Here is a 27,726-nt window from a genome sequence, read left to right on the forward strand (position 1 = left end):
CGACTCCTCACCTTAGCCCCAGAAATCGACGCCCAGGGCCTCATCAGGGTGGGTGGTCGGTTGAGACGGGCCCCGGACTTGGCCGAGGATGTTAAGCATCCCATCGTCCTAAGCAGCCGACACAGAGTAACCGACGTGATCATTCAGAAATACGACGAGGTGGTGTGCCACGCAGGGACCGAGCGAGTCTTTGCGGAGATCCGACGGCGCTTCTGGATACTCCAAGGGAGAGAAGCTGTACGCCGATTCCAACGAACTTGCCCGACCTGTCGCAAGTGGAGGGCACAGCCTATTATCCCGAAGATGGCAGACCTGCCTCCCTGCCGCCTCCGAGTCGGCGAGCGGGCCTTCCATTCCACGGGCGTGGACTGCTTCGGCCCATTCAATGTCAAGAGAGGAAGAGGAACAGAGAAGAGGTGGGGCATCGTGTATAAATGCATGACCACCAGAGCTGTCCACATTGAGCTCCTCCAGTCGATGAGTACAGACTCGTTCCTCATGTCATTCCGGAGGTTCCAAGCGAGGAGAGGGACCCCCTCAGTGCTATTGTCAGACCAAGGGACAAATTTCCGAGGAGGAGACACGGAACTGAGAGCGAGCTTCCTGAACATGGGTGAAGAACTCAAGACCCGCCTCGCTCCGGCTCAGGTCACCTTCCATTTCAATCCACCGAATGCTCCCCATTTCGGGGGAACGTGGGAGAGAGAGGTCCGATCAATAAAGACTGCTATGTACACTGTACTTGGAGCCCAGACAGTGGGCGATGAAGTCCTAGCTATGGTCCTCACCGAGATTGAGGGAGTTCTGAACTCCAAGCCCCTCGGCTACGTTTCGAGCGACGTAGCTGACGTCGATCCCATCACCCCAAACTACCTCTTGATGGGGCGGCTGGACCCTGCCCTTCCTCAGACTGTGTACAGACAGGACGAGATGAGCGGACGGAGAATGTGGAGACACAGCCAAGTACTGGCCGACCAGTTTTGGGCCCGCTTCCTCCTACACTACTTACCCTCCCTTCAAGCCCGCCAGAAATGGGTGAAAGACAGGGACAACCTGACCGTGGGGACCGTCGTGATGATCATAGACCAGTCACTACCCCGAGCTACGTGGCCAGCCGGCCGTGTGAGCCGAGTAATCAATGGTTCGGATGGGAAGGTCAGAGCGGCAGAGGTCATCGTCCAAGGGCGGACTTATACCAGACCAGTAGCTAAGTTGATAGAGCTTCCTGCGTTCCCTGACCCCCCTGACGACGACGATAACCCATCGACTTTATAGATTACTTCCAACTCCCCATAGCCCATTATGGAGAAATTGACTTGACCCTTGATATTAATCTGTGCCCCGAATTTTATTTGCTAATTAGGTTCCGACTAATTAGGGGGCGGCTGTTCTGAAGGTCCAGATTAACACATAAAGTCTGCGTTTATTATTTTGTATACCTTATGTGGCCAGCTGGGGTTATTGTGGGTGTGGCTCTGACGTCAGCGCGTATTACAGTCTGACCGGATGGCGGCTGGAAGGAACACTTCCTAGTTGTGTGCGGCGGCGATAGCAGCAAACATTTCCCCTGTGACGGGACGAGGGGGAGTCCTGGTGAGTAACTTGACTGTATTATAGAGCGGAGCTTGCATTTTCATGTCGATAGGTTGCACGATTTAGGTGTTTATACTGCGTATGGTCTTCCTTAGGGACCGACAGACCTTGAACGGTGAAGAGGCGAGGCGTTGTGCTTAAGCCTGGCGATGCAAAGGTATCGCTCACTTCTTTTGTTTATGATTTGCCCACATGCATATTACACACGCAGACTGTTTAGGATAAATAGTAATACAGACGACCTGTCCTGATTTCCCTCAGGCTGGGGAACTAGATGTACCATTGCGGCCTGGGTGTGTGCTGTGTGTCTCATGTGTTTCATTCATTCAGTTCAAGTGTAAGTCTAGCTCTCTCTCTCGTCCGTTTGTATGACCGGGGTGTTAATAAATGTTTGTTTTGTACTGTGCAACAGCCAGCATTTTATGCCTTGATATTTATTGTAATTTCTGTGTCATGACAGGTGGTGGTCCTGGTCAACAAGTGGTCACTGTTTTTGGCTATTACACGTTAGGGTGTAGTGTGAGTTCAGTCTGTCTCTCTGTGCTAAATGTATACATGGCGATGTATACATGGTGATAGTGATACCTCTATTTTTGTATAAAATTCAACTAATCCTTTCTGATAGCATAGCTTAAATAAAGATAATTATATTAAACATAATTGCTTTGTCTGTCTGTTATATGTCCTAAGCCTCCTGGTTACAGTTTGGCGCAGTTGGCAGGATCTAATTTGATTTTGTGACCTAGGCTTCGGGTATTTATAACAGCACATAGAGAGACAGATTGGATTTGCAGACAGGGGGAGAATTTAGGGACAGAGTGGCTAAAAACAGTGACCACACAGCGTCCAAGAAAGGCCGGGGAGTCAGTCAACAGAAGACTCTGCCGTCACCACAGTCTCCTGGCGGCCGGGTGGACAAGAGGACCGTTGGTGAAGTGACGTATCACAGCTGTTTAAGGTGGCTTTGTGAAACACAAAAATGAGTTTGAAGGACTTACAAGATGAACTTGATGCTCTGAAAGCCAGAGTGCAGTCCGATAAAGAGGCCATCAGCCAGTTGAAAACTGACAATGAGTCTTTAATACAGAGGCTGGACGGGAATCAATCTCCTGTGTCTGCTCAGTCCTCTGGTAATCAGGGGGCGGGTGGGCATGTGGGGGGGGAGAGTCTGCCTGTTGGTACCAGGGAACGGATTGTATACCTGCCAAAGGAGAGAAAATGTCCAGTATTCACTGGGGGCTCCAGCGCTATTTTTTACGATTGGTTGGACGAAATGAATGCTACTTTGATCTACCGCTCTTACGCTGGCGCCGAAAAAGCGGCGTACATTTACGAGCATCTGGGGGGGGAAGCAAGGCAGGAGATAAAGTATCGCACACAGGCTGAACGATCGAGTCCAGTGCAGGTGTTAGACATTCTCCAAGAGGTATACGGGCAGCCCCCGTCACTCACTAAATTACAAAGACAGTTCTTTGATAGAAGACAACAGGATGGGGAGTCTGTACGGGAATATTCACATGCATTAATGGCTATCATGGAAGAGATCAATCACTGTAAGGTGAAGGAGGCGTGGTGTGGCGATTTGGCCTTGCGTGACCAGTTTGCAGAAAATGTATCCGATATCAGTCTCCGTCGAGAATAAAAAAAAAAAAAAACGCCAGCAACCCACAATGTCGTTTTTTGCGCTCCGTAGAGAAGCTTTTCAGTGGGGAGAGGAAGCGGAGTGGGGGGGAGAGCGTAGAAGGCGGGTGGTGGGTTCCTGTGAGAAGGTGGAGGCCACGCCAGTAGAGGCGAGTGTAGTTACTGCTGCGATGGAGGGGAAGCCTGATCCTACGCTTGCCAAAGTTTTAGACATGTTACAGAAACAACAGGTTCTAATTGATGATTTATCACAACAACTTTCAACCACTTTGCAGGCATCAGGGTCTAGGCGAACAGACGCCCGTAAATGGCAGCCACGGTACGATGCCTCAGGGCAGCCCATTTGTTTTAAATGTCAGAAAGCTGGCCATATTGCACGATTCTGTGTGGCCCCACGGCCTAGCCGTAGTCAAGACCATTGGTCTCCTGCTTTGGCCGCAGGGAGGGATGGGGCAGCTCAGATATCGGAGCAGCAGGGAAACTGTCTCCCTCTGTGGTGAAGAGCCAAACCACAGGTGGAGTACAGCCAGGCTCGGTAACAGTACCCCATATTGATCCGCACGTGTATGAGTGTTTGGTGGGGGAGTGTGACACTGTGGAAGTTTCTATGGGGGGGGTGAAGTTTCAATGTTTAATCGATTCCGGGTCAAATGTGTCTACTGTTACCGAAAGTTTTTTCTTTAAACATCTACTGCCAAAGTGGGGGGGGGGATTTGGCTGACTGTGGGTGGCTGACATTGAGTGGGGCCCATGGATTGAGTATCCCCTATTTGGGCTACTTCACCGTTGATATGGAGGCGGTGGCGTTGGATAGGACCATACCGCAGAGGGGTATATTAGTGGTGAAAGACCCCGTTGGACAAGCCGCAAAAGTGCGCAAACAAGCAGTGCCGGGCTTGCTCGGGATGAATGTTATTAAGGAGTGTTATCAGCTGTTATGCCCTGCGCATGGTCCTAGCCCACCGCCGCTCCTCCTGAAGGCCCCAGGTTGGCAGACTGCTTTTGCAGCCTGTCTAAATGAACAAACTGTCACATTGGAAAGGAACATGTTTGCTGCTGCTGTCTCCCCGTTCACAATCCCTGCAGGATCGATGTGTTTTGTTCCAGCGGCCGGACCTGACAGTCTATGCCTGTCTAGGACATCTGTACTTATAGAGCCGTTGGGGTTGGAAGAGGGGAATTTGCCTGCGGAGTTAGTGGTCTCTAGTGCCTATGTAGAAGTTAACAATGGACATTTGGCTATTCCGGTCATTAATGTAGGTTCCTCAGATGTTAGTTTGAAGCCACAGACACGCCTCGCATCGTTACATCTGGCTGAGGTAGTGGCTGGGGAGGGCGTTTCTGTCCATTTTAAGCGGGTGGGTCCACGGGAGGAGCAGGTTATGATTAGGGAGCAGCAGGGGTCGCAAGGAGACGGGGAGCTGTCCCCCGAGATCGCTGCACTGTGCTTCCCGGGTTTGTCGGAAGAGCAGGCAAGACAAGCCAGGCAACTGTTGTACAAGTTTTCTCATGTGTTTGCCTCCTCAGATAGTGAATTAGGATGCACAAATCTGATTTATCATGAAATCCCAGTTGTTGATGAGGCCCCGGTGAGTCAGAGGTACCGAAGGATCCCGCCCAGTCAGTATGAGGAAGTGAGAAGCCACATCCAGAAGTTGTTGGAACAGGGAGTGATTAGGGAGAGCAGTAGTCCGTACTCTTCCCCCTTGGTGATCGTGAGAAAGAAAGACGGTTCGATTAGGCTGTGTGTGGACTATAGGCGGTTAAATGCCAAAACCCGCAAAGATGCGTTCCCGCTGCCTCGCATTGAGGAATCATTGGACTCTCTGAGTGGTGCAACGTGGTTCTCGACACTGGACTTAGCGAGCGGGTATAATCAGGTGGAGATGCTTGAGAGGGATCGTCCGAAAACGGCCTTTTGCACGCCATTTGGGCTGTATGAGTTCAACCGGATGCCGTTTGGTTTGTGCAACGCACCGGGGACATTTCAGCGGCTCATGGAGCGCATCCTGGGTGACCAGCGGTTCAAAGCATTGTTGCTCTATCTTGACGATGTCGTGGTCTTCTCTTCCACCTTTGCAGAACATCTACGTCGGTTGGAGAGGGTTTTGTTACGGTTTGAGCAGTGCAACCTGAAAGTGAAGTTCAGTAAGTGTTCATTCTTCAGATCGGAGGTGTCATATCTGGGGCACGTTATCTCATCGCAAGGGGTGGCGACTGACCCAGCGAAGATACGTGCGGTAGCGGAGTGGAGAAATCCCCGGAATGGGGCGGAGTTGTTATCCTTTCTAGGTTTCGCCTCCTTCTATCGAAGGTTCGTGAAGAACTTTGCCAATCTGGCAGCACCTCTTCATGCTCTCGCGGCACTTGGTGGCTCCAAGAAGGAGAGGCGTCCTCTTTCATCACACCTGTTTCATCAGCATTGGGGTCCGGCATGTGAGGAGGCGTTTCAGGGCCTGAAGCAGAGGTTGGTTTCGGCTCCGGTGTTGGCATACGCAGACTTTACCAAGCCCTTCACAGTGGAAATCGATGCCAGCTACCAGGGTCTGGGAGCTGTGCTGTCTCAAGAGGTTGAGGGGCGGAGAAGACCGGTAGCGTATGCCAGCAGGGGGTTGAGGTCCTCAGAGCGCAATATGGAGAACTATAGTTCTATGAAGTTAGAGTTGCTGGGCCTTAAATGGGCGGTGACCGATACATTTCGGGAATATTTAATCGGTAACAAGTTCACCGTACTGACGGACAACAACCCGTTGAGCCATTTGCAAACCGCGAGATTGGGGGCTGTAGAACAGCGGTGGGTGTCAGAGTTAGCCCGGTTTGATTATGATATTGTTTATCGGCCGGGTCGGCAGAATGCAGCTGCAGATGCTTTATCCAGGCAGTACTCTGTCTTGGACTCTAAACCAGAACCGGCAACACCCGGCTCATGTCCAGAGGATGACAACTCTGGGCCGGGGGGTGGGCAGGTTGTGCGGAGTGAGGAGCAGGTGGGGGTGGCCCCTCCGGCCAATGTCTCTACTACTACCTTTCCGTCTTACACTTCAGCGTCTTTGTCTCTGTTACAGCAGGCCGATCCAGTGGTGGCGTCTTTTCTTAAGTATTGGCGGCGAGGGGAGAGGCCAAGTCGAGAGGAAAGACGGGCAGAGTCCCCTAGGGCATTAGAACTGTTGCGGCAGTGGGAAAGGGTGGTAGAACGGGGGGGGGTGCTGTATCGAACGCGAGAGGGCCCAAGGGAGGGTCAGCAGGAGCAGGTAATCATGCCTAGGGCATTGCAAAAAGAAGTGTTGGATCAGATGCATGGAGGGCATGGTCACCAAGGTATTGAGCGGACCTTTAAGCTGGTGAGTGGTCGGTGTTATTGGTCCGGAATGTATCGGGATGTGGAGGATTTTTGAGCGGTGCATTGTGTCGAAGGCCCCACAGCCAAGGGTAGTGACTGCCATGGGGAGCGTGTTGGCATCCAGGCCACTGGAGGTGGTGGCCATGGATTTTACAGTATTGGAATCTTCCTCAGATGGGAGAGAGAATGTTTTAGTATTCACTGATGTGTTTACGAAATTTACCGTTGCAGTCCCGACTCGGAACCAACAGGCTACCACGGTTGCCAGGTGCTTGGTTAAGCACTGGATCCAGCCTTATGGCGTGCCAGCCCGGTTGCATTCCGACCAGGGCAGGTGTTTTGAGGGCGAAGTGGTGCGATCGCTCTGTAAATTGTACGGGATGAAGAAAAGTAGGACAAGTCCGTACCATCCACAAGGTAACGGGCAGTGCGAACGGTTTAATCGAACCCTCCATGACTTACTTCGTGCTCTTCCCCCGGAGAAGAAGAGGAGGTGGGCGGAGTATTTGCCGGAGGTGGTATACGCTTATAATACGACAGAACATCAGAGCACGGGCTATTCCCCATATTTTCTCCTGTTTGGCCGAGCCCCCTGCACACCTCTAGACCTCATGCTTGGTGGGGGCAATGAGGAAGTTGGAGGTGTGGGAGAGTGGGTGCAGAGACATCAAGAGCGGTTACAGGTGGCATATGCGCAGGCTAGTGGTCAGATGCAGAAAGCAGTAGAGTCTCAGCGTCGGCACTGGGGGCCGACGTCCAAGGACGCGGACTTGCAGCCAGGGGAACTGGTTTATGTGCGGAATCGGAAGGTAATTGGTAGGAATAAAATTCAGGATCTATGGCTTTCCATTCCCCATCGGGTCGTCAAGCGGTTGGACCCCGAAAAGCCGGTGTATACCGTGGTGCCGGTGGGTGCTGCGGGACCACCCAGGAATGTTCACCGTTCTGAGATCCGGCGTTGTGGTGCCGGGGTACTGGGGGAAAGGGAGGATGTCAGGGGGGTGCCAGGCGAAGAGAGTGAAGATGGTAGTATGATTTGGATTGGTGTTGGTAGTGGGTCAGAAGAAGCGGATCCCAAGGAAGGGGGTTCGGAATGGAGCCAGCATGATGGTTCAGATGACTCTGAGGAACTATCCCATCGTCGAGACCAGGGAGCACAATTTGAACCGGTGAAACCGTGGCCCCACATAGAACGGGGGGAACCGGAGGAGATAACCATGCTCCCGGTGCCGGTGCGTCGGTCACACCGCAGCAATGCGGGTGTCCATTCTAACCCCTTTAAGCTGCCGCGATCGGCCGTTTGTCATCTAGGGGGGAAGAGTGCGGTGCTGGGGGTTGGGGCATCGCCACCTGGGCATGGTCGGACGGAGGAGGGGTCCTTCGGGGCCAAAGACTGACTTGGAGATCAGTGGGACCCTGATTCGTTTTCTAGGGGGGTGAGTGTGGCCAGCTGGGGTTATTGTGGGTGTGGCTCTGACGTCAGCGCGTATTTCAGTCTGACCGGATGGCGGCTGAAACAAACACTTCCTAGTTGTGTGCGGCGGCGATTGCAGCAAACATTTCCCGACACCTGATTCCCCTGTGACGGGACGAGAGAGAGTTCTGGTGAGTAACTTGACTGTATTATAGAGCGGAGCTTGCATTTTCATGTCGATAGGTGGCACGATTTAGGTGTTTATACTGCGTATGGTCTTACTTAGGGAACGACAGACCTTGAACGGTGAAGAGGCAGGGCGTTGTGCTTAAGCCTGGCGATGCAAAGGTATCGCTCACTTCTTTTGTTTATGATTTGCCCACATGCATATTACACACTCAGACTGTTTAGGATAAATAGTAATACAGACGATCTGTCCTGATTTCCCTCAGGCTGGGGAACTAGATGTACCATTGCGGCCTGGGTGTGTGCTGTGTGTGTGTGCGGCGCCGGGTGTTTCATTCATTCAGTTCAAGTGTAAGTCTAGCTCTCTCTCTCGTCAGTTTGTATGACCGGGGTGTTCATAAATGTTTGTTTTGTACTGTGCAACAGCCAGCATTTTATGCCTTGATATTTATTGTAAGTTCTGTGTCATGACAGGTGGTGGTCCTGGTCAACAAGTGGTCACTGTTTTTAGCTATTACACGTTAGGGTGTAGTGTGAGTTTAGTCTGTCTCTCTGTGCTAAGTGTATACATGGCGATGTATACATGGTGATAGTGATACCTCTATTTTTGTATAAAATTCAACTAATCCTTTCTGATATCATAGTTTAAATAAAGATAATTATATTAAACATAATTGCTTTGTCTGTCTGTTATATGTCCTAAGCCTCCTGGTTACACAGGGTATCTCAGGCAAGGGAAACATGGCCGCTGGCCGGGGGCCTCGCCGCAGCCGCTGGCGAGGCCGTGCTCTCACCTCTGGCTGCGCGGTGTGGGGCGGCGTGGAGCCCAGGTCAAATACCGCCCGCGCCTCCGTGGACAGACCAAGGTCCACCCACGGAGAGGGGAGCCCTGAGGAGGAGACCCCTCCCCTCCTCAAGGGGAGATTGCTCCAACCAAAGATGCCTGCTGACAGCATCCTAGCCCTCCCTGCGGTTATAGCTTGTGGCTATAACCACCGACCACCATTTTTGACAGAAAAGCAGCCAATTGAGCAATGTTGTTAGTTGCTGCTCAATTCTGTACTGCGGCGGTATAAGCTTCATCAGCCCACCTGTTAGTTAGTTAGTTTAGGTTCGTGTTAACGTTAGATAATGTACAAAATAAACGTTTTCCGCTGCTATAAACGTCGCACTTTTATTTTGAAAACCCCAGAAAAGAAGTCATTATATTTGCTTTACTGACCATCCGGTTCTGTGTTAGCTCCGGTTAGCTACGTGCAGTAGTTAGTATTATATTATCAATACCAGCCATTGGATTACTGTTTTCTAAATTGGGGAGGCTTTTAATCGTCAAGGTAAGAGGATTTTAAGTCATGGTATCCATAAACTTCAATCGGTTCGGATCCTTTGAATTAATGAGAATGTCCACAAACACGGCTTCACGTAGAAATCACTGGCTGCGCGCAGAGACGAGTGCTTAGGCAAAAAATTGTTCACAGTATATTTGCTTAGAAAACGTAATTGTCTAATTCAATTATTTTTTATTTCTCCACGTGGTAAATACACAGGTCACAACATGTTTACATGAACGTTTTGGAGTTGTATTTGGAGTGTATTTGGTGACTGTATACACTGTAAGTGAACGTCAGGCTATTGTCCTCCCCCACTTCCAGTGATGAAGCTAAGCTACGCTAACGGAGCGACTGTTCCCAAAGCTAAATGCACGCACAGAGACAAAAAAGGTATGTATCTTCTTGTCTAACTCCAGGGAAGATGTTAAATAAGCTAATTTCCCAAAATGTTGAAGTTTTCCTTTAAGAGGAGGGAAGAGTGAAGACAGCCCCGGCGGGGTACATGGGAAATGGCGCCCCAAACATCTTAGCATTAGCATCAGCTGCGCGCGCTAGGATACTTGGAAAAACATCCAACAGTGAGTCATGATGTTATTTGATACTATCTTGTCTAGCACAGTCTCTGGAGCGTAACAGTAAGAAGCATTTTGTATGAAAGTATTCTGTACTTCTGTATGACAACTATTAAAGAAACTTGAACTTGAAACTTGATGACCACGTTTATCCAAATATCCCGCCCCCCCGCGCCAATACATCGCCCGGTCGTCTCACGAGACAACGAGCAGTATTAAACATGCCAGTACCAATGCCTGCCAGCGCAGGTCCTACCTGGGCGCGATGTGGCTTGACTGCCAAGCGCTGCGCGAAGTCCATCGGCCCGCTGTCAAACGACGAGGAAAACCCAGGATAGGACCGCCGTGCTGTCTGGACGTGCCGAGAAAGTGCCGGGGGCTGGCGTACTTCTGGCGAAAGCCCAACATTGCGTAATTTCTCCCTACGCTTCATTACAAAATTCCACCTGTTCGCAAGTGCATATGAGCAGCTTCCACGTTTGGAAAAGAATGAGGAAGGGTGAGGGCGCTGACCACTTCCTGCCTGTTGTAGGGACACGCAGGGGAGTGCCGTGGTCACGTGCAAGTGGGTGCATGTGTTTTGGTTTCCGTGGCACAGTAGGTGCTGGAGATAATGATATCTCAGAAGGCAGAGCGAGATGCGATGCCAGTAATGAAATATAACTAACATTACCTTTTAGGGAGTGCTCAGCTACCTTTTGGGTCGCGGTGGGCAGTGTAGCAACTGGCCTCCATTGGGCTTTGAATATTGCATGTAACGTTATATCTACTTGGTGTGCCTGCATTATATTTCACCTGTATATCTACTTAAGTGTGCCTGAATTATATTTCACCTGTATATCTACTCTCGTATATGTTAAGCTGTAGCCCTATTTTCAGAAATTCCGCCTAAAGGTACATGCCCAAGTAGATTGCTCCACTTATCCAAGGTCAATTTGCATGTTCTTGGTATCTAGGAACATAGGGACCTGGAGGTACGTATTCCCATTGTCAGAAATATTGTGTCTGTTACTAGGCTTGAGTAAATTGTGATGAAACAGAAGAATATAAATTATGATATTTCTTTTGCATCTTTGCCGGTGAATAACACCATGGAAACATTGAGGTTCTTTTGATTACGCTCACTGAGCTCATTCAGCACCTTCTTGAGATCAAGTGTACAAAAATCTAAGCAAATGAATAAAGGAAAGATGATTAAACAGAAGGGCCATTCAAGGGGGGATCTCCCTTCTTAGATGTCGGTGATAGTAGTGTTGCAATAAAACAGGCAAACAGTTGGTAAGCATGCACACATATGTGTAATGAAACACAGATAAGTGCATGCAATAGCAACTGAACATTTTGAAAGATTAAAAATAGAGCTGATGGCGGATCTATTTGAGGGAAGGGGGCGGCGCAGAGAGGGTGGCATCCTCCCGGTCATCATCACGGGATGTCCAACACTCCGGACAACCACTCACAGGGAGACGGGACAGGCGTTAGACAGTTTGCGTGATTGTGATGGGCGGACATAGCAATAGATACAAGTGGTAAGCATATATGTGAATAGAATAGATATATGTAGTAAGTAAGTGTAGCCGGTGTGATCTTACTGCGTTGTGTTTTGTCGATTCTACCCCTGTTAAGGGATCGCCCTGAGTGGGAGTTGAACCCCGATCTCCCGCGTCGCGGGCGGCATCACAGACCACTATACCGAGAGTTGAATTCACTTCTTGCTACTGGGTCTGGATGCCTCTGGGGAGTGAGTTTTACTTGCAGTACCGCTTACCATCCACAGCCACTGAACTACTTGTACCATCGTGACTGTGGATATACTGCGGTACCTCCGTTACATAAGCATATTATGTTAATAGAATAGAAGTACACCCCAGGTTAATAGGCAAAAAAATATTTGAATAGATATCACTATGAAACTTTCCCAGTTTGTTATGTACATAACTAAGAAAAAATATATTGCACGTTTTCTGAGATCTTATGTTTATAATATGCAAATGACTGAGGCACTTCCCCATTAAATATGTGCACATTTATGGATGCAATCAGGCAAAATGAAGTAAAATAAACAACTAAATGTGTGTTATTGATGTTTTATTGTCACTAGTTTCATAGAAGACATGTTTAGGAAGCTAAATATAACAACATCTCAAAATAAAATAAAAATATATATATTTGCCTATTCACCTGGGGTGTCTCGCCTTAACCCAGCAATGAACTCCACGTCTAAACCACGTTGACAGACCACGGACAGAAGACGGTAAGAAGCTGATCCATGGCCTCTGTGGTGCACGTAGAACAGTCACTGCAATCTTGGCCAAGACCCCGAGACATCCACCACCTTGGTCAGCACTACGAGACAACCACTCAGAGAGATGGGGGGGGGGGGACAGGGGTTAGAGAGTTCCCATGTTTGTAGTGGGCGGAGATGGAGCAATAAATACATGTAGTGAGCATATGCATACATGGTGACAGTAGAATCATAGTATATAAGAAAATTGTGAAATTGAGTTATAGATAGAACTACTGCAAGCATGTGGATACAGGATGAGATACAAGACAATAGCTCAGGGCCGGAGCATGAGGTTCAGCACTGCAGGCCAGACAGAAGGCGTTATGAAGCCTGTCTATTTTATGCTCATTTCATGTCTGTTTTTATTGCATTTTATATCTATTTTTTACTACAGTGAAGCACTTTGGGCTGCAATTCTTGTATGAAAGGTCCTATACAAATAAAGTTGATTATTATTGGACAATGATGGACATTTATTAAAATAAAATATTCTGGTCTTTGGCCTGTTGTCAGCCTACAGTATGTGCAAAATCTGCCCTGTAGTTTGTCAGATTAGCTCACAAGTTCATGCACAGACTCACAGACAGAAACACACATGCAACCAATTACATTACCTCCTTCTGCCTGGTGGAGATAAAAAAGAAAAGAAAAAAAATTGTCAATTGAGTTTAGGTGTGTCTACCGTCCACATACAGCTATTCTTCAAGTGCAAACATGTCTCATACACTGATCATTCATACAACAGTTCTCAAGGAATATTGCTCAACAGTTTCATGGCCAGCTCTGGTTTGCATCACTTCCCTTGACTAGCTTGCAGCAGAAGTGCTGCAGAACCGAGCAGAACGTTTGAATGCATTGCAAGGTATTGGGGTGAACTTAGCTGAACCGAGGGGGTGTGTCATGTGACCCAATAGAAAAGTTTCTTGTCTCAGAGCGTATCTGCTTCTACCAGTCAGTCTGGCTGTGGGATCTCCGGCGCTGCAATGCTGGGACTTGCTCTAATCGCATTGATTGTCGTTCTCTCCGTTTACCTGCTCTCCCGGCGCTGTGGAAGGAAAAGGCAAGTATAGGACGACTCAACAGAGCTTTTAAGAAAATAGCCGTGTCATGTTCTGTTTGCATTTTCTTTTCGCTGGACACCGTCTTCATGTCTACTCAACTGTATTGAGTGTAACGCTTCAGCAACAATGTAACACAATTTGCGCTTCAATTGCAACTTTTGTAAAGATGTTATGTACAAAGTGTAGGCGAGAGCTATATCCCATTTAACGAACAAAAGAAGAAGGTGTCATGTTGTCTCAAGATGTGCGGCAGGCGATCCAGATCATCCAGGTGTTCAGGTTACCTTTAACCCCAATGCGCATTGCTTAGTTGTCACAGTTCAATTCATTTCAATAGCCTTATCATCTGGGGAGTGGATTACATCTGAGGAATGTCACATCACCAATGCAATAGAACAAGCAAATTACATGCTTTAGTTACAAAAACTACTCGTTTTACAAGTATAGCCTATACTATTTAGCATTAATCGTCTCTATGTACACGTTTTATGATGGTGAATGTGCTGTGCTTGTAGCCAGGGGTACAGTCAGTCAGAGTATAGACTGCTTTCTGTGAGAAGTAGGTCAGCGTAACGGCGGTCTCAAGGGAGTTCCAACATTGTTGTCTTTTAGTTTAGGAGGAAATGCCTTGACGAGCCCCCCCCCCCCCCGCGGCTTCCCTCCACCCTCCTGCTTGAGATGGAACACGAACCATGTACTTTATATTTCCACGTGGAGCGGGCTGTTGAACTTTTTTAGTTTAGGTTTTTCATCTAATTTTCATAATTAATTAATCTAATTTTAGACATACAAGAATGTGGCTTAATTGGCTGCAGTAGGCCTAATAGGAGCATAATTCATTAATACACGGGATATTTCGAGTGTTTTCGCGGGCCATACAGTGACAGAGCTATCCAAATTATCAACATCGTGTCGTGTGCCCCTGATTGCTACTGACAGTAGGCAGCGCTCGCGTGTGTGTGCGTGTGTGAAAGAGAGATGGAGAACATTGTGTGCATTGTGTTTGAGAGTGCAGCAGTGTGTAGCTGTATGAACAAGGGACGTGTGTGTGTGTACAACCAAGTGTGTGTGTGTATAACCTGACGTGGTTCCCCGGCCCCACAGAGTATTGCATGATTCACAACATCAACCATCTATAATCTGTTGCACATGTTGTAAATGGCTGTACTGCTATAAAGGCCTGCATTGCTGCTAGACATGGTGGTATTGTTGTGAATGGCTATACTGCATACAAAGGCCTGTGTACTCACTGCTAGACATGGTGGTATTGTTGTGAATGGCTATACTGAATACAAAGGCCTGTGTACTCACTCTAGACATGGTGGTATTGTTGTGAATGGCTATACTGCATATAACGGCATGTATACTATACTCACTGCTAGACATGATGGCGGTATTGTTGTGAATGGCTATACTGCATACAAAGGTCTGTACTGTTGCAGAAAGTCCGGTGAGCTTAAGATAAATTGAGATCGCGTCAAGGGATAGATGGTGATCAGAGAAGTTATCAGTTCAAAAGTAGAGACTAGAGTACACATTACATGTCTGACACAAAGTGAGAGACACTTGTTGCGTCACACCCAGGTTTATACAATAAGGAACACAAGGTTTGCATACAGAGGTAGTTCTCTCTAGGAGAACAGCGTGGGTGAATACTGATGAGCTGCACCTGCTAGCAGGACCTGGGGGCGTCTATGCTTTTACCAACGTATTCGTGTTTCCGCTTTGCGCTCTTATTGGCCACTGACCTACGCTAGTACGCCCCCCTCGCTATGAGCATAGCAGGACGCTAGTGGGCTAGTCGCTAAAATATATATCGTTTTATATATAATTGTACCAACACAGATATTAGGCAGTACACACATTGTCCTGCAATACATTCGCCATATATTTCTATCGCTGCTGCGGTCTACAGTGAAATGCAATATTATTATTATTATTGTAAAGATTATCATTACAATTGCAGCCGCCTGGAGAGGCAATGTTACAAGTGTACGAGGGTTGTGTGCAAAGAGCACAGCCTCTCAATTTGCACAACGTGCACAAAATAATAATAATTGTATTGATAATCTTTACAATAATAATAATAATATTGCATTTCACTGTAGACTGCAGCAGCGATAGAAATATATGGCGAATGTAGCTGTGCATTCACTGTACATCATGTATTGCAGGACAATGTGTGTACTGCCTAATATCTGTGTTGGTACAATTATATAAAACGATATATATATATTTGAGCGACTAGCCCACTAGCGAGGCAACCTCCTGCACCACCGCAGCAGCGCCGAGCGTGGTGATACAAGCGGGCTGCTCTGAGGAAAGGAGCCCGTTCACGCTAGTGGGCTAGTCGCTAAAATATATATCGTTTTATATATAATTGTACCAACACGGATATTAGGCAGTACACACATTGTCCTGCAATACATGTACAGTGAATGCACAGCTACATTCGCCATATATTTCTATCGCTGCTGCGGTCTACAGTGAAATGCAATATTATTATTATTATTATTGTAAAGATTATCATTACAATTATTATTATTTTGTGCACGTTGTGCAAATTGAGAGGCTGTGCTCTTTGCACACAAACCCTCGTACACTTGTAACATAGCCTAGCGACTAGCCCACTAGCGTCCTGCTACGCGCATAGCGAGGGGGCGTACTAGCGTAGGTCAGTGGCCAATCAGAGCGCAAAACGGGAACCCGGAAACACGAACGCGTTGGTAAAAGCATAGATGCGACCGTAGTACACTGACTGTTATGAGAAAGTTGGTTGTTAGTGGTTCCAGACAAAACATTCTCTCTGTCTGTACGCTAGACTAGAGTAATTTATCGTAAATAGAGTAAAGGAATAGTACAAGGAATATTGCTTGAAGGGTACATGTGATGTTTCTATAATAATACTCACTGCTAGACATGATGGTATTGTTGTGAATGGCTATACTGCATATAAAGGCCTGTATACTGCTAGACATAATGCTATTGTAGATCGGATTGCTAGTACAGCTGTCAGATAAGGTGCTATCAAGGAATGTATGCTATGCTTGTATTAGACATTGACAAGCAATGCCTGTTTGGTGGAATGTAACTTGTAGTATCAGCCCATGGCCACACGAATCAGAGGCCATGGCTAAAACTGTATGGTGATGAGTTTGATATTTGGTTGCCTCTGGCATGTTCATAAACCTGCTGTCAGAGGCTTGAGGATTGCACGCCTGTCAAAGCGAAGCACCAAACAACTTGCCAGCTTTTATTCTATCTCTGCTGTAACAGGTAGCCAGACAGCGTGGTAGAGGGTGTTCTATATCCGCTGTAACAGGTAGCCAGACAGTAGGGCTGGGCGATAAAACGATAACGATGATTATCGTGATATATTTTAATAATCGACGATAATAAAAATAATATCGATAATTATTCTTTTATTTGTATTGTGACCTGCAACAGGGCAGCTTTAAAACCAGAGACAGTGGACAGACTTGTCTTTCTTGCCTGCAACTTAAAGTAATGGCTTTGCTTGTCCAAATGACAATACTGACCAAATTGAGATTTATTTTTCTCTTGTCCATTTATTTTGTTTGCTTTCTAATTTAAAATACAGTTTGAAACCGTCTGTATACAGTAGGCTATGTGTGCTAGCAGAGCTAGTCTCCAGCTGCGAGTCACGGTGCATGTGTGCAGTGGTTTGTCCACCAAAAGATAGAAAAGAAACTAGCAGAGCCAGAACTATTCAACTCCCCTGGAGCCACAGCCACTTTTTTTGGTACTTTCGCTTTCAAACCAGCTGCAGCCTGAGAACTGGTGTGTGAGGTGCTGTAACACTAAAGATGGCGGCAACGACGAAGAATTGCTGCAAAATAAACATACCTTTTTTGCTTAAATAATAATAATAAAACATTTAAAAAAATGTAATACTAATAAAAATATAGATAATTATCGATATCGAACTATATGAAAAAGGTTATTATGATATATCGTGATAACATTTTTGGTCTATCGCCCAGCGCTCCAGACAGTGTGGTGGAGAGTGTTCTGAAAGCATGTTGAACCTCTGTTATTTGAATCCAATTTGCAATGTGTGTGTATGTGTATGTGTCCGGATGTGTGTGTCCGGGTATGTAGCTGTGGAGCAGTTAACCCTCACTTTAACAAAAAGCAGCTTGAGGCCTCACAGTCGCTGCACCCCCCACCCCCCCGCCTGCACCCCCACCCCCCGCCAGCACTTCCCACACACTCGGAGGAGGAGCTCCTTTGCATCTGGACCAGCAGACAAATTAGTTTTGTTCGCTGCAGTCACTCACTGAGCTCCTGCTGGGGTTTAGTTGATCACACAGTGGTGATATTGTGTGGCTGTTGGGACGTGCTGAGGCATGCTGATGAAGAGTGCGCTCCTCATCTGATGCGGCATGAATCCAAACCAAAACACTGCACCAATACCGCACGAATAATGCTCCAATACCGCTCCAATACCCCTCCAATACCGCACGAATAATGCTCCAATACTGCACCAATACTGCACCAATAATGCTCCAATACTGCACCAATACCGCTCCAATACTGCACCAATACTGCACCAATAATGCTCCAATACTGCACCAATACCACTCCAATACCGCACGAATAATGCTCCAATACCGCACCAATAATGCTCCAATACTGCACCAATACCGCTCCAATACCGCACCAATAATGCTTCAATACTGCACCAATACCACTCCAATACCGCACGAATAATGCTCCAATACCGCACCAATAATGCTCCAATACTGCACCAATACCGCTCCAATACCGCACCAATAATGCTCCAATACTGCACCAATACCGCTCCAATACCGCACCAATAATGCTCCAATACTGCACCAATACCACTCCAATACCGCACGAATAATGCTCCAATACCGCTCCAATACCGCTCCAATACCGCTCCAATACCGCACCAATAATGCTTCAATACCGCACCAATACCGCACCAATAATGCTTCAATACTGCACCAATACCACTCCAATGTTGCTCCAATGCTGCTCCAATACTACACCATGGACATGACAAGTCATGTATGTTACTGGTGTTTCTCAGTGGTGGGTGATGTTGTTGTTGTTGGTGTTTTGTGTGGTGGTGTTTTTCTGTTGAATAGTAGTTTAGTGTTCTTGTACAGTTAGCCGTGAGGTTAGCCAAGGCATTGTCCAACTAACACCTCTCCCGGAGGCTAACCGGCCATGTCCGCTTCCATTCCTTGTGCTAAGCTAGGCGAACATGCAGCCAGATGGCTTTCTACTGAACGCACAGAGAGGAAACTGGTATCTTATCTTCTTGTCTCTCTCTGGAGAAGACGGTAAGCTAATTTCCCAAAATGTTTGCGTGTTCCTTTTTAACTCATGTTTAATCTCATCTTTAATTTAACTGTACAGACTCAGTATGCACGTGTGTCTGAAGTGTTGTCCAGATGGGATTGCATATTTGGGCTCCTTCAGGGTATGCAGTAGTAGCTCATGAAAACCCGGGGGGGCCTTGTGTCTTTGCAAGTTAAATAATGAAAGGATGGCTCTAATACTCATCGCTCTTTTAGAGTTGTATAGTTCAGTTTTTGTGGGGGAAAAGCAGGTCAGGGGAGCCGGTGAGCGGTTTATTCATCACATACATGCACAAGACATATAGTGAAATGAAGGTGGCCATGCCCACCTTGATTGTGCAAAAAATACAATAATAATAGAATAAAATAGAATAGATAATAAAATAGACATGATAAAAAGTACTAAGATACAATACAATTCTAAGCTTACGAATTAAAAGGTAATGGGTCCTATATATACTAATATACCATATCCTATACAATCTACAGTTATACTAACCTAATCCTGTCTTTTTCTTGGCTGCTTGCCATTAGTAACAGCTAGCACTGTTTGACTGTTTATGAAGAAGGATGTGTGCTTGGATGGAAATGGTGACACCGGCGACGTGCCAATTTCTAAATAAAGATATGGATCTATGTTTTCACTTTGCATCGATGATATTGGATGGTTAATCGTTGAATCGATGCATCGATCCAGATCGATGGATTATTACACCACTTCTAGCTCAGACCAAGCCCAGAAGTAGTCTATACACGCACACACACACACTCACGTGAGTACGACACAATTCCTATAACCTCTATTTTACTTCATGTTTGAGCAAAGTGGTTTTTTTTTCTTTTCTTTTCTTTGTGCTTTCTCACACATCTTCCAATGTTCTCCTAACGACTTGCTCCGTCATCATGAAACCCCAGGATCACTGGAATCTGCAGTATGCAGGACCACCATGCTCCCAGCGTCGTGATTGTGCAACATCTGCCTTCACTCGGTTGAAGTTGCAGTTCTAGTAAAAGTGCTTTTGATTCTGCTGTGGGGGCTGTTTGGTCAGATGTAATCTATACATGGTACAGAACACTTCTCTCCACTTTGAGACACTAGACCACATGCCCTGCCCTGGTAGTATCGGGTAGTAGGCCATCTCGTGAAAGTTTCATGACTGGAATCAATGAAATGTGATCTGTTGAATTAACATGTCCATGTGTGTTCTTTTGTCTTTCAGTTGTTTCTTGATTATCCAGTTTTTGTAATCTGTTTTCTTCCTTTTTGCAGAAGAAAGGGAGAGCCACCACTCATAACAGGCTGGATTCCTTTCCTTGGCAAGGCGCTGGAGTTTGCAAAAGATGCCCATAGATTTCTTGAAGATCATAAGGAGAAATATGGAGACATATTTACTGTACAAATCGCGGGTTGGTACTCTTAATACAATGCACTATGTTTGTACCCCAGTGGATATGGACTAGCTAGCCTATGGACTAGCTAAGCTAGGCTAGTGGTCCATATCTGCTTCCATTCATTTGTGCTAAGCTAGGCTAGCCTGCAGCCGGATAGCTTTCTACTGAACGCACAGAGAGGAAATTGGTATCTATCTTCTTGTCTGACTCTGGAGAAGACGGTATTGTATTATGTTTCCCATAATGTTGGCGTGTTCCTTTTTAAATGGTCAACAAAAAGAAACAATGAATAGCTGGTAAAGGAGAACAGATTCACACCGCTAGCATCATGACACCATCATTCTACCTCATTGCATTTACTCAACACAATTGCTCCCCCCCCCCCCCCCCCCCCCCCCCTGCAGGTAAATACATGACGTTCATCATGAACCCTTTACTGTATCGGTACGTGATCAAACACGGGAGACAACTGGACTTCCACGAGTTCACTGACCAGGCCGCCCCCGTGGCGTTCGGCTACCCACCCGTCTTCAGTGGCCGGTTCCCCGGGATGCACGAGCAGATCCAGCGCTCCTTCCGCCTCCTCCAGGGAGACAACCTCACCTCCCTGACAGAGACCATGACGGCTAACCTGCTGCTTGTGTTCAAGCAGGACCACCTGGCGGAGAGGCGGAGGGAAGGTGAGGGAGCGGAGGAGGAGGAGGAGGAGGAGGAGGAGGAGGACGGCGACGGGGCCGAGGTGGCAGCAGCAGCAGGAGGAGGGTGGAGGACGGAAAGCATGTACGAGTTCTGCAACTCTGTGATGTTCGAGGCCACCTTCCTCACCATGTACGGGGAGCCGGCGCAGGCTGGGCGCCACAGCGGCATGGGCGTCCTGCGGGAGGACTTTGTGAAATTCGACAACATGTTCCCTCTGCTGATCGCACAGATCCCCATCTGGCTTCTAGGCGGGACCAAGACGATAAGGGAGAAGCTCATAAACTACTTCCTGCCACACAGGATGTCTCAGTGGGCCCACACATCCCCCTTCATCAGGAACCGCTCGGAGGTGTTGAACCAGTACAGCTCTCTGAGCGACGTCGATAAAGCAGGTGACGCAAGCTATTTCTACTGGATTTCTCACTGGCTATGTTTACACATTGCACAGAGCATTACATTTGTAAGATGGGTTTCAAGTAACCTGGTTTTGGGTCAATGCTCACAAATGCCATAACCTGGTTATAATAACCTCAGGCTCTGCCAAGATAGGTCTGGATAAATATACATTATAAGTTTGTAGTGTATTATAGCTATAGCCTACTGTATACAGATATTATATAAACCATATTATAACTAGGCCTAACTTATTCTACTGTGAATTTCCAGAACCTGAGGTGGCCAGCAGTAGCAACCCCTCCACTATCCCCACTCAACCCCTTCTCTATCCCCACTCAACCCCTCCATTATCCCCACTCAACCCCTTCTCTATCCCCACTCAACCCCTCCATTATCCCCACTCAACCCCTTCTCTATCCCCACTCAACCCCTCCTCTATCCCCACTCAACCCCTCCACTATCCCCACTCAACCCCTCCATTATCCCCACTCAACCCCTCCACTATCCCCACTCAACCCCTCCTCTATCCCCACTCAACCCCTCCTCTATCCCCACTCAACCCCTCCACTATCCCCACTCAACCCTTCCACTATCCCCACTCAACCCCTCCTCTATCCCCACTCAACCCTTCCTCTATCCCCACTCAACCCCTCCACTATCCCCACTCAACCCCTCCACTATCCCCACTCAACCCCTCTATTATCCCCACTCAAGTTCAAGTTTCTTTATTAGTTGTCATACAGAAATACAGAATACTTTTGCATGAAATGCTTCTTTCTGTTTTGCTCCTGAGAGTGTGCTAGATAAAAACAAGATAGTATAAAATATTATAATATAAGTATAAAATAGAAAGTCAAGTACGTAAACAAAACAAAAAAAGTTCAATATGCAGTATACAATGCAGATACAGTACAGTGTAGAAATGGTGAGGTATAGCTTAGCTTGTGGTGCCACCTTGTGGTGGTGAGGTGCAATGAGGTGCATGGGATTGATGCCAATATAAAGTGTGTTAGTGTCTAAACTTTAAAGTGGGTGCTACAGTGTGTTGTTTATTTAAAGTGAGTGTGTGCGTGTGGATGTGGGTGTATTTGATGGTCTGTTATTGTTCATTGTTCATTGAGCATCATGATGGCCTGGGGATAGAAGCTCCTTCTGAGTCTCTCTGTGCTTGCCATGAGACTCCGGTATCGCTTGCCTGACCGCAGCAGTTCAAAGAGGCAGTTGTTTGGGTGGCTGGGGTCTTTGATTATTCTCTTAGCCTTACCCATGCAGCACTTGTAAATGTCTTGGAGAGTGGGAAGCCCCCCTCCAATTGTGCGTTCGGCTGAACAGGCCACTCTCTGTAGTCTGCTACGGTCTTGTGCAGTGCTATTCCCAAACCAGGAGGTGATATTGCCAGTCAGGATGCTCTCTATTGTCCATGAGTAGAAGTTCATGAGGATCTTCTGGCTCACTTTGAACTTCCTTAGGTGCCTAAGGAAGTAGAGGCGTTGTCGTGCCTTCTTGATAACACCGTCAATGTGTGTGGTCCATGTCAAGTCCTCGGATATGTGGACTCCGAGGTACTTAAAACTGTTCACTCTCTCAACCGGTGCCCTGTCGATGCTGAGGGGGCTGTAGTCCCTGACCCCCGACCTCCTAAAGTCCACAATCATATCTTTTTGTTTTGCTGACGTTCAGGGAGAGGCTGTTCTCTTGACACCATCCCGCTAGAACCTTTACCTCTTCCAGGTAGGCCCTCTCGTCGTTTGCAGAGATCAGGCCCACCACTAATGTGTCATCAGCAAATTTGATGATTGTGTTGTTCCGCTGTGCCACACAGTCATGTGTGTACAGGGAGTAGAGGAGGGGACTCAGAACACAGCCCTGGGGGGCCCCTATGTTGAGAGTGATGGATGAGGAGGTGCAGTTGCCTGCTCTCACCACCTGGGGTCTGCCCGTGAGGAAGTCCAAGACCCACTGGCATAGTTCAAGCCCAGGTCCCTGAGCTTGGCTATGAGTTTGGAGGGGACTATGGTATTGAATGCTGAGCTGTAGTCGATGAATAGCATTCTCACATAGTTCCCCTGCCTCTTGTCCAGGTGTGATGCTGCTGTGTGCAGCACATGGGCTATGGCGTCCTCCGTGGACCTGTTGGGGCGGTATGCAAATTGCAGGGGATCCAGGTTGATGGGGAGGGAGGAACCGATGTAGCCCTTCACTAGCTTCTCAAAGCACTTCATGGCTATGGAGGTGAGAGCTACAGGGCGGTAGTCGTTGAGGCAAGCGGGCTTGGATTTTTTGGGTACAGGGATAATGGTGGACTTCTTCAGACAGGTGGGGATGACAGCCTGTTCTAAGGACAGGTTAAATATGTCAGTGAATACCGGGGCCAGTTGGTCGGCACAGACTTTTAGGACGTGGCCGGGGATACTGTCCGGTCCTGCTGCCTTCCTGATATTCACTTATTATTATAATTTTTTTACTTTTTTTTTCTCTCATCCGGACTCTCATTGGCGAGGTGTAACGTGTGGGAGGCTCACACTACCCCCGCCATTTCCTGTCTCTGCTGTGCAGGCGTCCCCAACCGACCTGTAGGAGTTGCTGTCCACAACGTCCAGATTACCACCCATCGACTTCCACCCACTAACTCTGCCAATTGAGTTAGTATGATGTCCGCTGTAGGGCTGACCTTCACATTTCTTTTGGAATTCGAAGCTTCGGGGCCGAGATTCGATTTTAATTCGAAGCTTTGAAAAAAATAAAACTTTTTATTTTTTTTTGTTTTTTTTATTTTTTTATGTTGTGGGACTTGTACAGCACTTTGTTCAACTTTGTCAGTGCTGTAAAGATGAAACCTTTTTAAATATTAGACAAACTAAACACTTTGCTTCCATGAAATATTGTAAGCCGTCATTTGAGGCTTTATAAAAGCAGCACAATGAACACAAATCTGTCAGTGCCGAGTCCGACCTCATCTTAAGTAACAAATGGCATTGCTTGTTGTAGTTAACAAAGAGGCAGAGTTGATTTAGCAAAAAAAAAAATCATATTATATATATTTTTTTTTACATAATCGAATTTTATTTTCATATTCGAATCCCATGCCCATCGAACGAAGCTTAGAAGTATTTAAGACAGCCCTGGTCCGCTGCGCCACCCAGCGGCCCTGATATTCACTTTCTTAAAGGTCCTCCTCACCTCATGTTCTGTTATCCTGAGTCTCCATTGGCAGTGCCCCCCCCTCCATTGCAGTGGTTTGTAGGCTGGTGTTGTTATTCTCAACCCCTTCTCTATCTCCACTCAACCCCTCCATTATCCCCACTCAACCCCTTCTCTATCCCCACTCAACCCCTCCATTATCCCCACTCAACCCCTCCTCTATCCCCACTCAACCCCTCCACTATCCACACTCAACCCCTCCTCTATCCCCACTCAACCCCTCCACTATCCCCACTCAACCCCTCCTCTATCCCCACTCAACCCCTCCACTATCCCCACTCAACCCCTCCACTATCCCCACTCAACCCCTCCACTATCCCCACTCAACCCCTCCTCTATCCCCACTCAACCCCTCCTCTATCCCCACTCAACCCCTCCTCTATCCCCACTCAACCCCTCCACTATCCCCACTCAACCCCTCCACTATCCCCACTCAACCCCTCCTATATCCCCACTCAACCCCTCCACTATCCCCACTCAACCCCTCCACTATCCCCACTCAACCCCTCCACTATCCCCACTCAACCCCTCCTCTATCCATACTCAACTCCAACCCACACATGAGATCAAAACAAAGAATGTATACCAAGAAGGGCTCTTTTGCCTAGAGGTCGCTGTTTGATGGCATTACAGACTATCTTTATACTATAATGAATGAATGAAGTTTTTTATTTTACGGTCTTGTTTACAGACGAATCAAACGCACCCGTGTGGACTTGCAAAAAAAAGATATATATAGAAAATCACAAATGTACATATTCAAGGCAAGCTCACACACAAAATCCAAAATCAACGACCGAAAAAAAGGAATAGGCTGAAGCACATGCTTATTTTTGCCTATCCTTTACAAATTCTTAAAAACGAAATATATTTTAATATAAGAAAGAAAAACGTAGGGCCGTCAGGTGGCGTAACGGAGAGGAGATTGCGTTCGTCACCAACCCCGGAGCGGCTGGATTCGCCTGTTCGAATCCAGCTCACATCTCCGGGGTTGTCACCAGCTTGGCTGGCCGTTCACACTAATACAATTGGCAGTATTAGAGGGTGGGAGAAGCTGGCGGGGTGGGTCCGGGTCGTTGTAAACAGCGACTCCTACAGTTCGGTCGGGGCGCCTGCTAAGCGCGGATAGGATCTAAGTGGGATAGTGTGATCCTTCCACACGCTACGCCCTCTCAGTGAGAATCCGCGCTGCCAGGTGAAAAGAAGCGGTTGATTGGCTTGACGTGTGTCGGAGGAAGCACGTGGTAGCCTCCACTCTCCCAGACCGACTGTGGGGGGTAAGTGCGCAGCGACCAGGAAGGGGATTGGGAATTGGCATAACGACTAACATTGGGATGGGAGAAAATCGGAGGAAAAAGGAGGGGGAAAAAGATCAATAAAAAAGAAAGAAAAACTTAAAATATGCTGCAAGGGGGCGCTAGGTGGTGCAGTGGGCAAGGCACTCACCACCAATGCTGGAGACGCTGGGTTCGAGCCCAGCTCTCCACATTGTTTTCAGTTTGGCTGGTCGTCCGTACTAATACAATTGGCAGTATTAGAGGGTGGGAAAACTGATGGGTGGGGATCGGACGTTGTGGACAGCGACTCCTACAGGTCGGTTGGTGCGCCTGCGCAGTAGAATCAGGAAGCGACGGGGGCGGCGTCCCTCCAAAGCGCAGACCCCTGACGCTGAAAGATTGCGCTGCGCAGGTGAAAAGATGCGACGGCTGCTACCTCGAGTACCGGAGGGGACTCGTGCAATGTATGGCTTCGTCCACATTACAGCCGGCTTGTGGGAGGCATGAAACAGCGTTCGAGACAGGGGAGGGTTGAATTGGATGATACGAAATTGGGATGGGAGAAAAATTGAAAATGGGAGAAAAAGTGGATAAAAAAAAGAAAAGGCTGCAAGATATCATTTATTTTAAAGAAAAAAACAATTGTTTGATGTTTTACTCAAAACTGTAGGCCTACTCCTGAATTATTTGATCCTTTAAGGCTTTTTTAAATCTCCCCTGAGAATTACACAACTTCAACCCGTCACTAAGGCTATTCCATAATTTAACTCAAAATTGAAACACATCTAGCTTTTACATTAGTTCTTATCTTTCTACATGTTTTAAGAATACACAACCCTCTTAAATTATACTTTCCTTCTCTTGGTTGAAAGAGACATTGAATACAAACTGGTAGGCTTTTACTCTTAGCACGAAAAATGATTTCCAAGGTTTTTATGTACACCATATCTACACATTTTAATGTGCAGGACTTTATGAATAATAGATTTGTCGATTTAAGATAACTAGCTTTGTTTATTATTCTAATAGCTCTTTTCTGTAGTTTAATAATAGGATCTATATTTGTTTTATAAACATTACCCCAGACCTCAACACAATATGACATATCAAAGATGGCTGCCCCCATGTCATTCAGTCCTCCTAATCTACTCGACAATAAGTGTCTAACATATTCCCTCATGCTGGTAGCTAGTGTTAGTGCTAATATTAGCTACCAAACATTTGAGCTGTAGGCTACCATCCTTGATTAACACTAGATAGTGTTAGAATTATTGAATTTAATTGAATATAACTTTATTGTCCACCAAGGACAATACATTGTCTTCGGCACCAAACATAAACATCAACACACGAAGCCAGAAGGCAACTAGCGCGACATAAAACGCAAACAGGCAGAGACAGGGTTACACATCAGAGACACATAAAACGCAAACAGGCAGAGACAGGGTTACACATCAGAGAGACATAAAACACAAACAGGCATAGACAGGGTTACACATTAAAAACACATAAAACACAAACGGGCATAGACGGGGTTACAAGAGCTCAAACTGGCTGAATAAAGGATGGCAGCTGTCTGCCAAGATGCGCCTCGCCTTCTTCCTTGTTCTTTCTGTGAGGAGTACAGTCAAGGGCTTTTTGGGGTTTGCCCACTATCTTGCTGGCCAGTGGCCATTGACACAATGCGAGAGAGTTTATTCTTAAGTTTGCAGTTCAGGTGACCAAACCAAACAGTCAGTGAGCTGGATGCAATCCTACCTGGAGGGGAGAGAACAGATGGTGGAGGTAAACGGTACCCTACCCCCCCCCCTCACAGTGAGCTGTGGTGTTCCACAAGGAAGCATACTACGACCGCTACTGTTCCTAATTTATGCAAATGACATGTCATCAGCTTGTGACTGCAACTTGTTCTTGTTCGAAGACGACTCAGCCCTGCTGGTCTCTGACAAGAACAAGTTACAGGTTGAAAAAACCCTCAGCTCGGA

At 47.1% G+C, this 27,726-nt stretch overlaps 1 protein-coding gene across 1 annotated transcript in view; it reads left to right on the plus strand.

Annotated features, from left to right (window-relative positions):
- Nucleotides 1–13,176: 13,176 nt before the first annotated feature.
- cyp7b1 (cytochrome P450, family 7, subfamily B, polypeptide 1) overlaps nucleotides 13,177–27,726 on the plus strand; it is a 37,600-nt gene continuing 23,050 nt past the window's right edge. The window contains exons 1-3 of the mRNA XM_084327219.1: nucleotides 13,177–13,424; nucleotides 20,047–20,183; nucleotides 20,573–21,259. Coding sequence (XP_084183345.1) covers nucleotides 13,348–13,424; nucleotides 20,047–20,183; nucleotides 20,573–21,259 — 901 coding nt within the window. The 5' untranslated portion in view covers nucleotides 13,177–13,347. The remainder of the gene's footprint in view (nucleotides 13,425–20,046; nucleotides 20,184–20,572; nucleotides 21,260–27,726) is intronic.

This window comes from Notolepis coatsorum (genome assembly GCF_963971535.1).
Source record: "Notolepis coatsorum genome assembly, chromosome: 13".
Lineage (NCBI taxonomy): Eukaryota > Metazoa > Chordata > Actinopteri > Aulopiformes > Paralepididae > Notolepis > Notolepis coatsorum.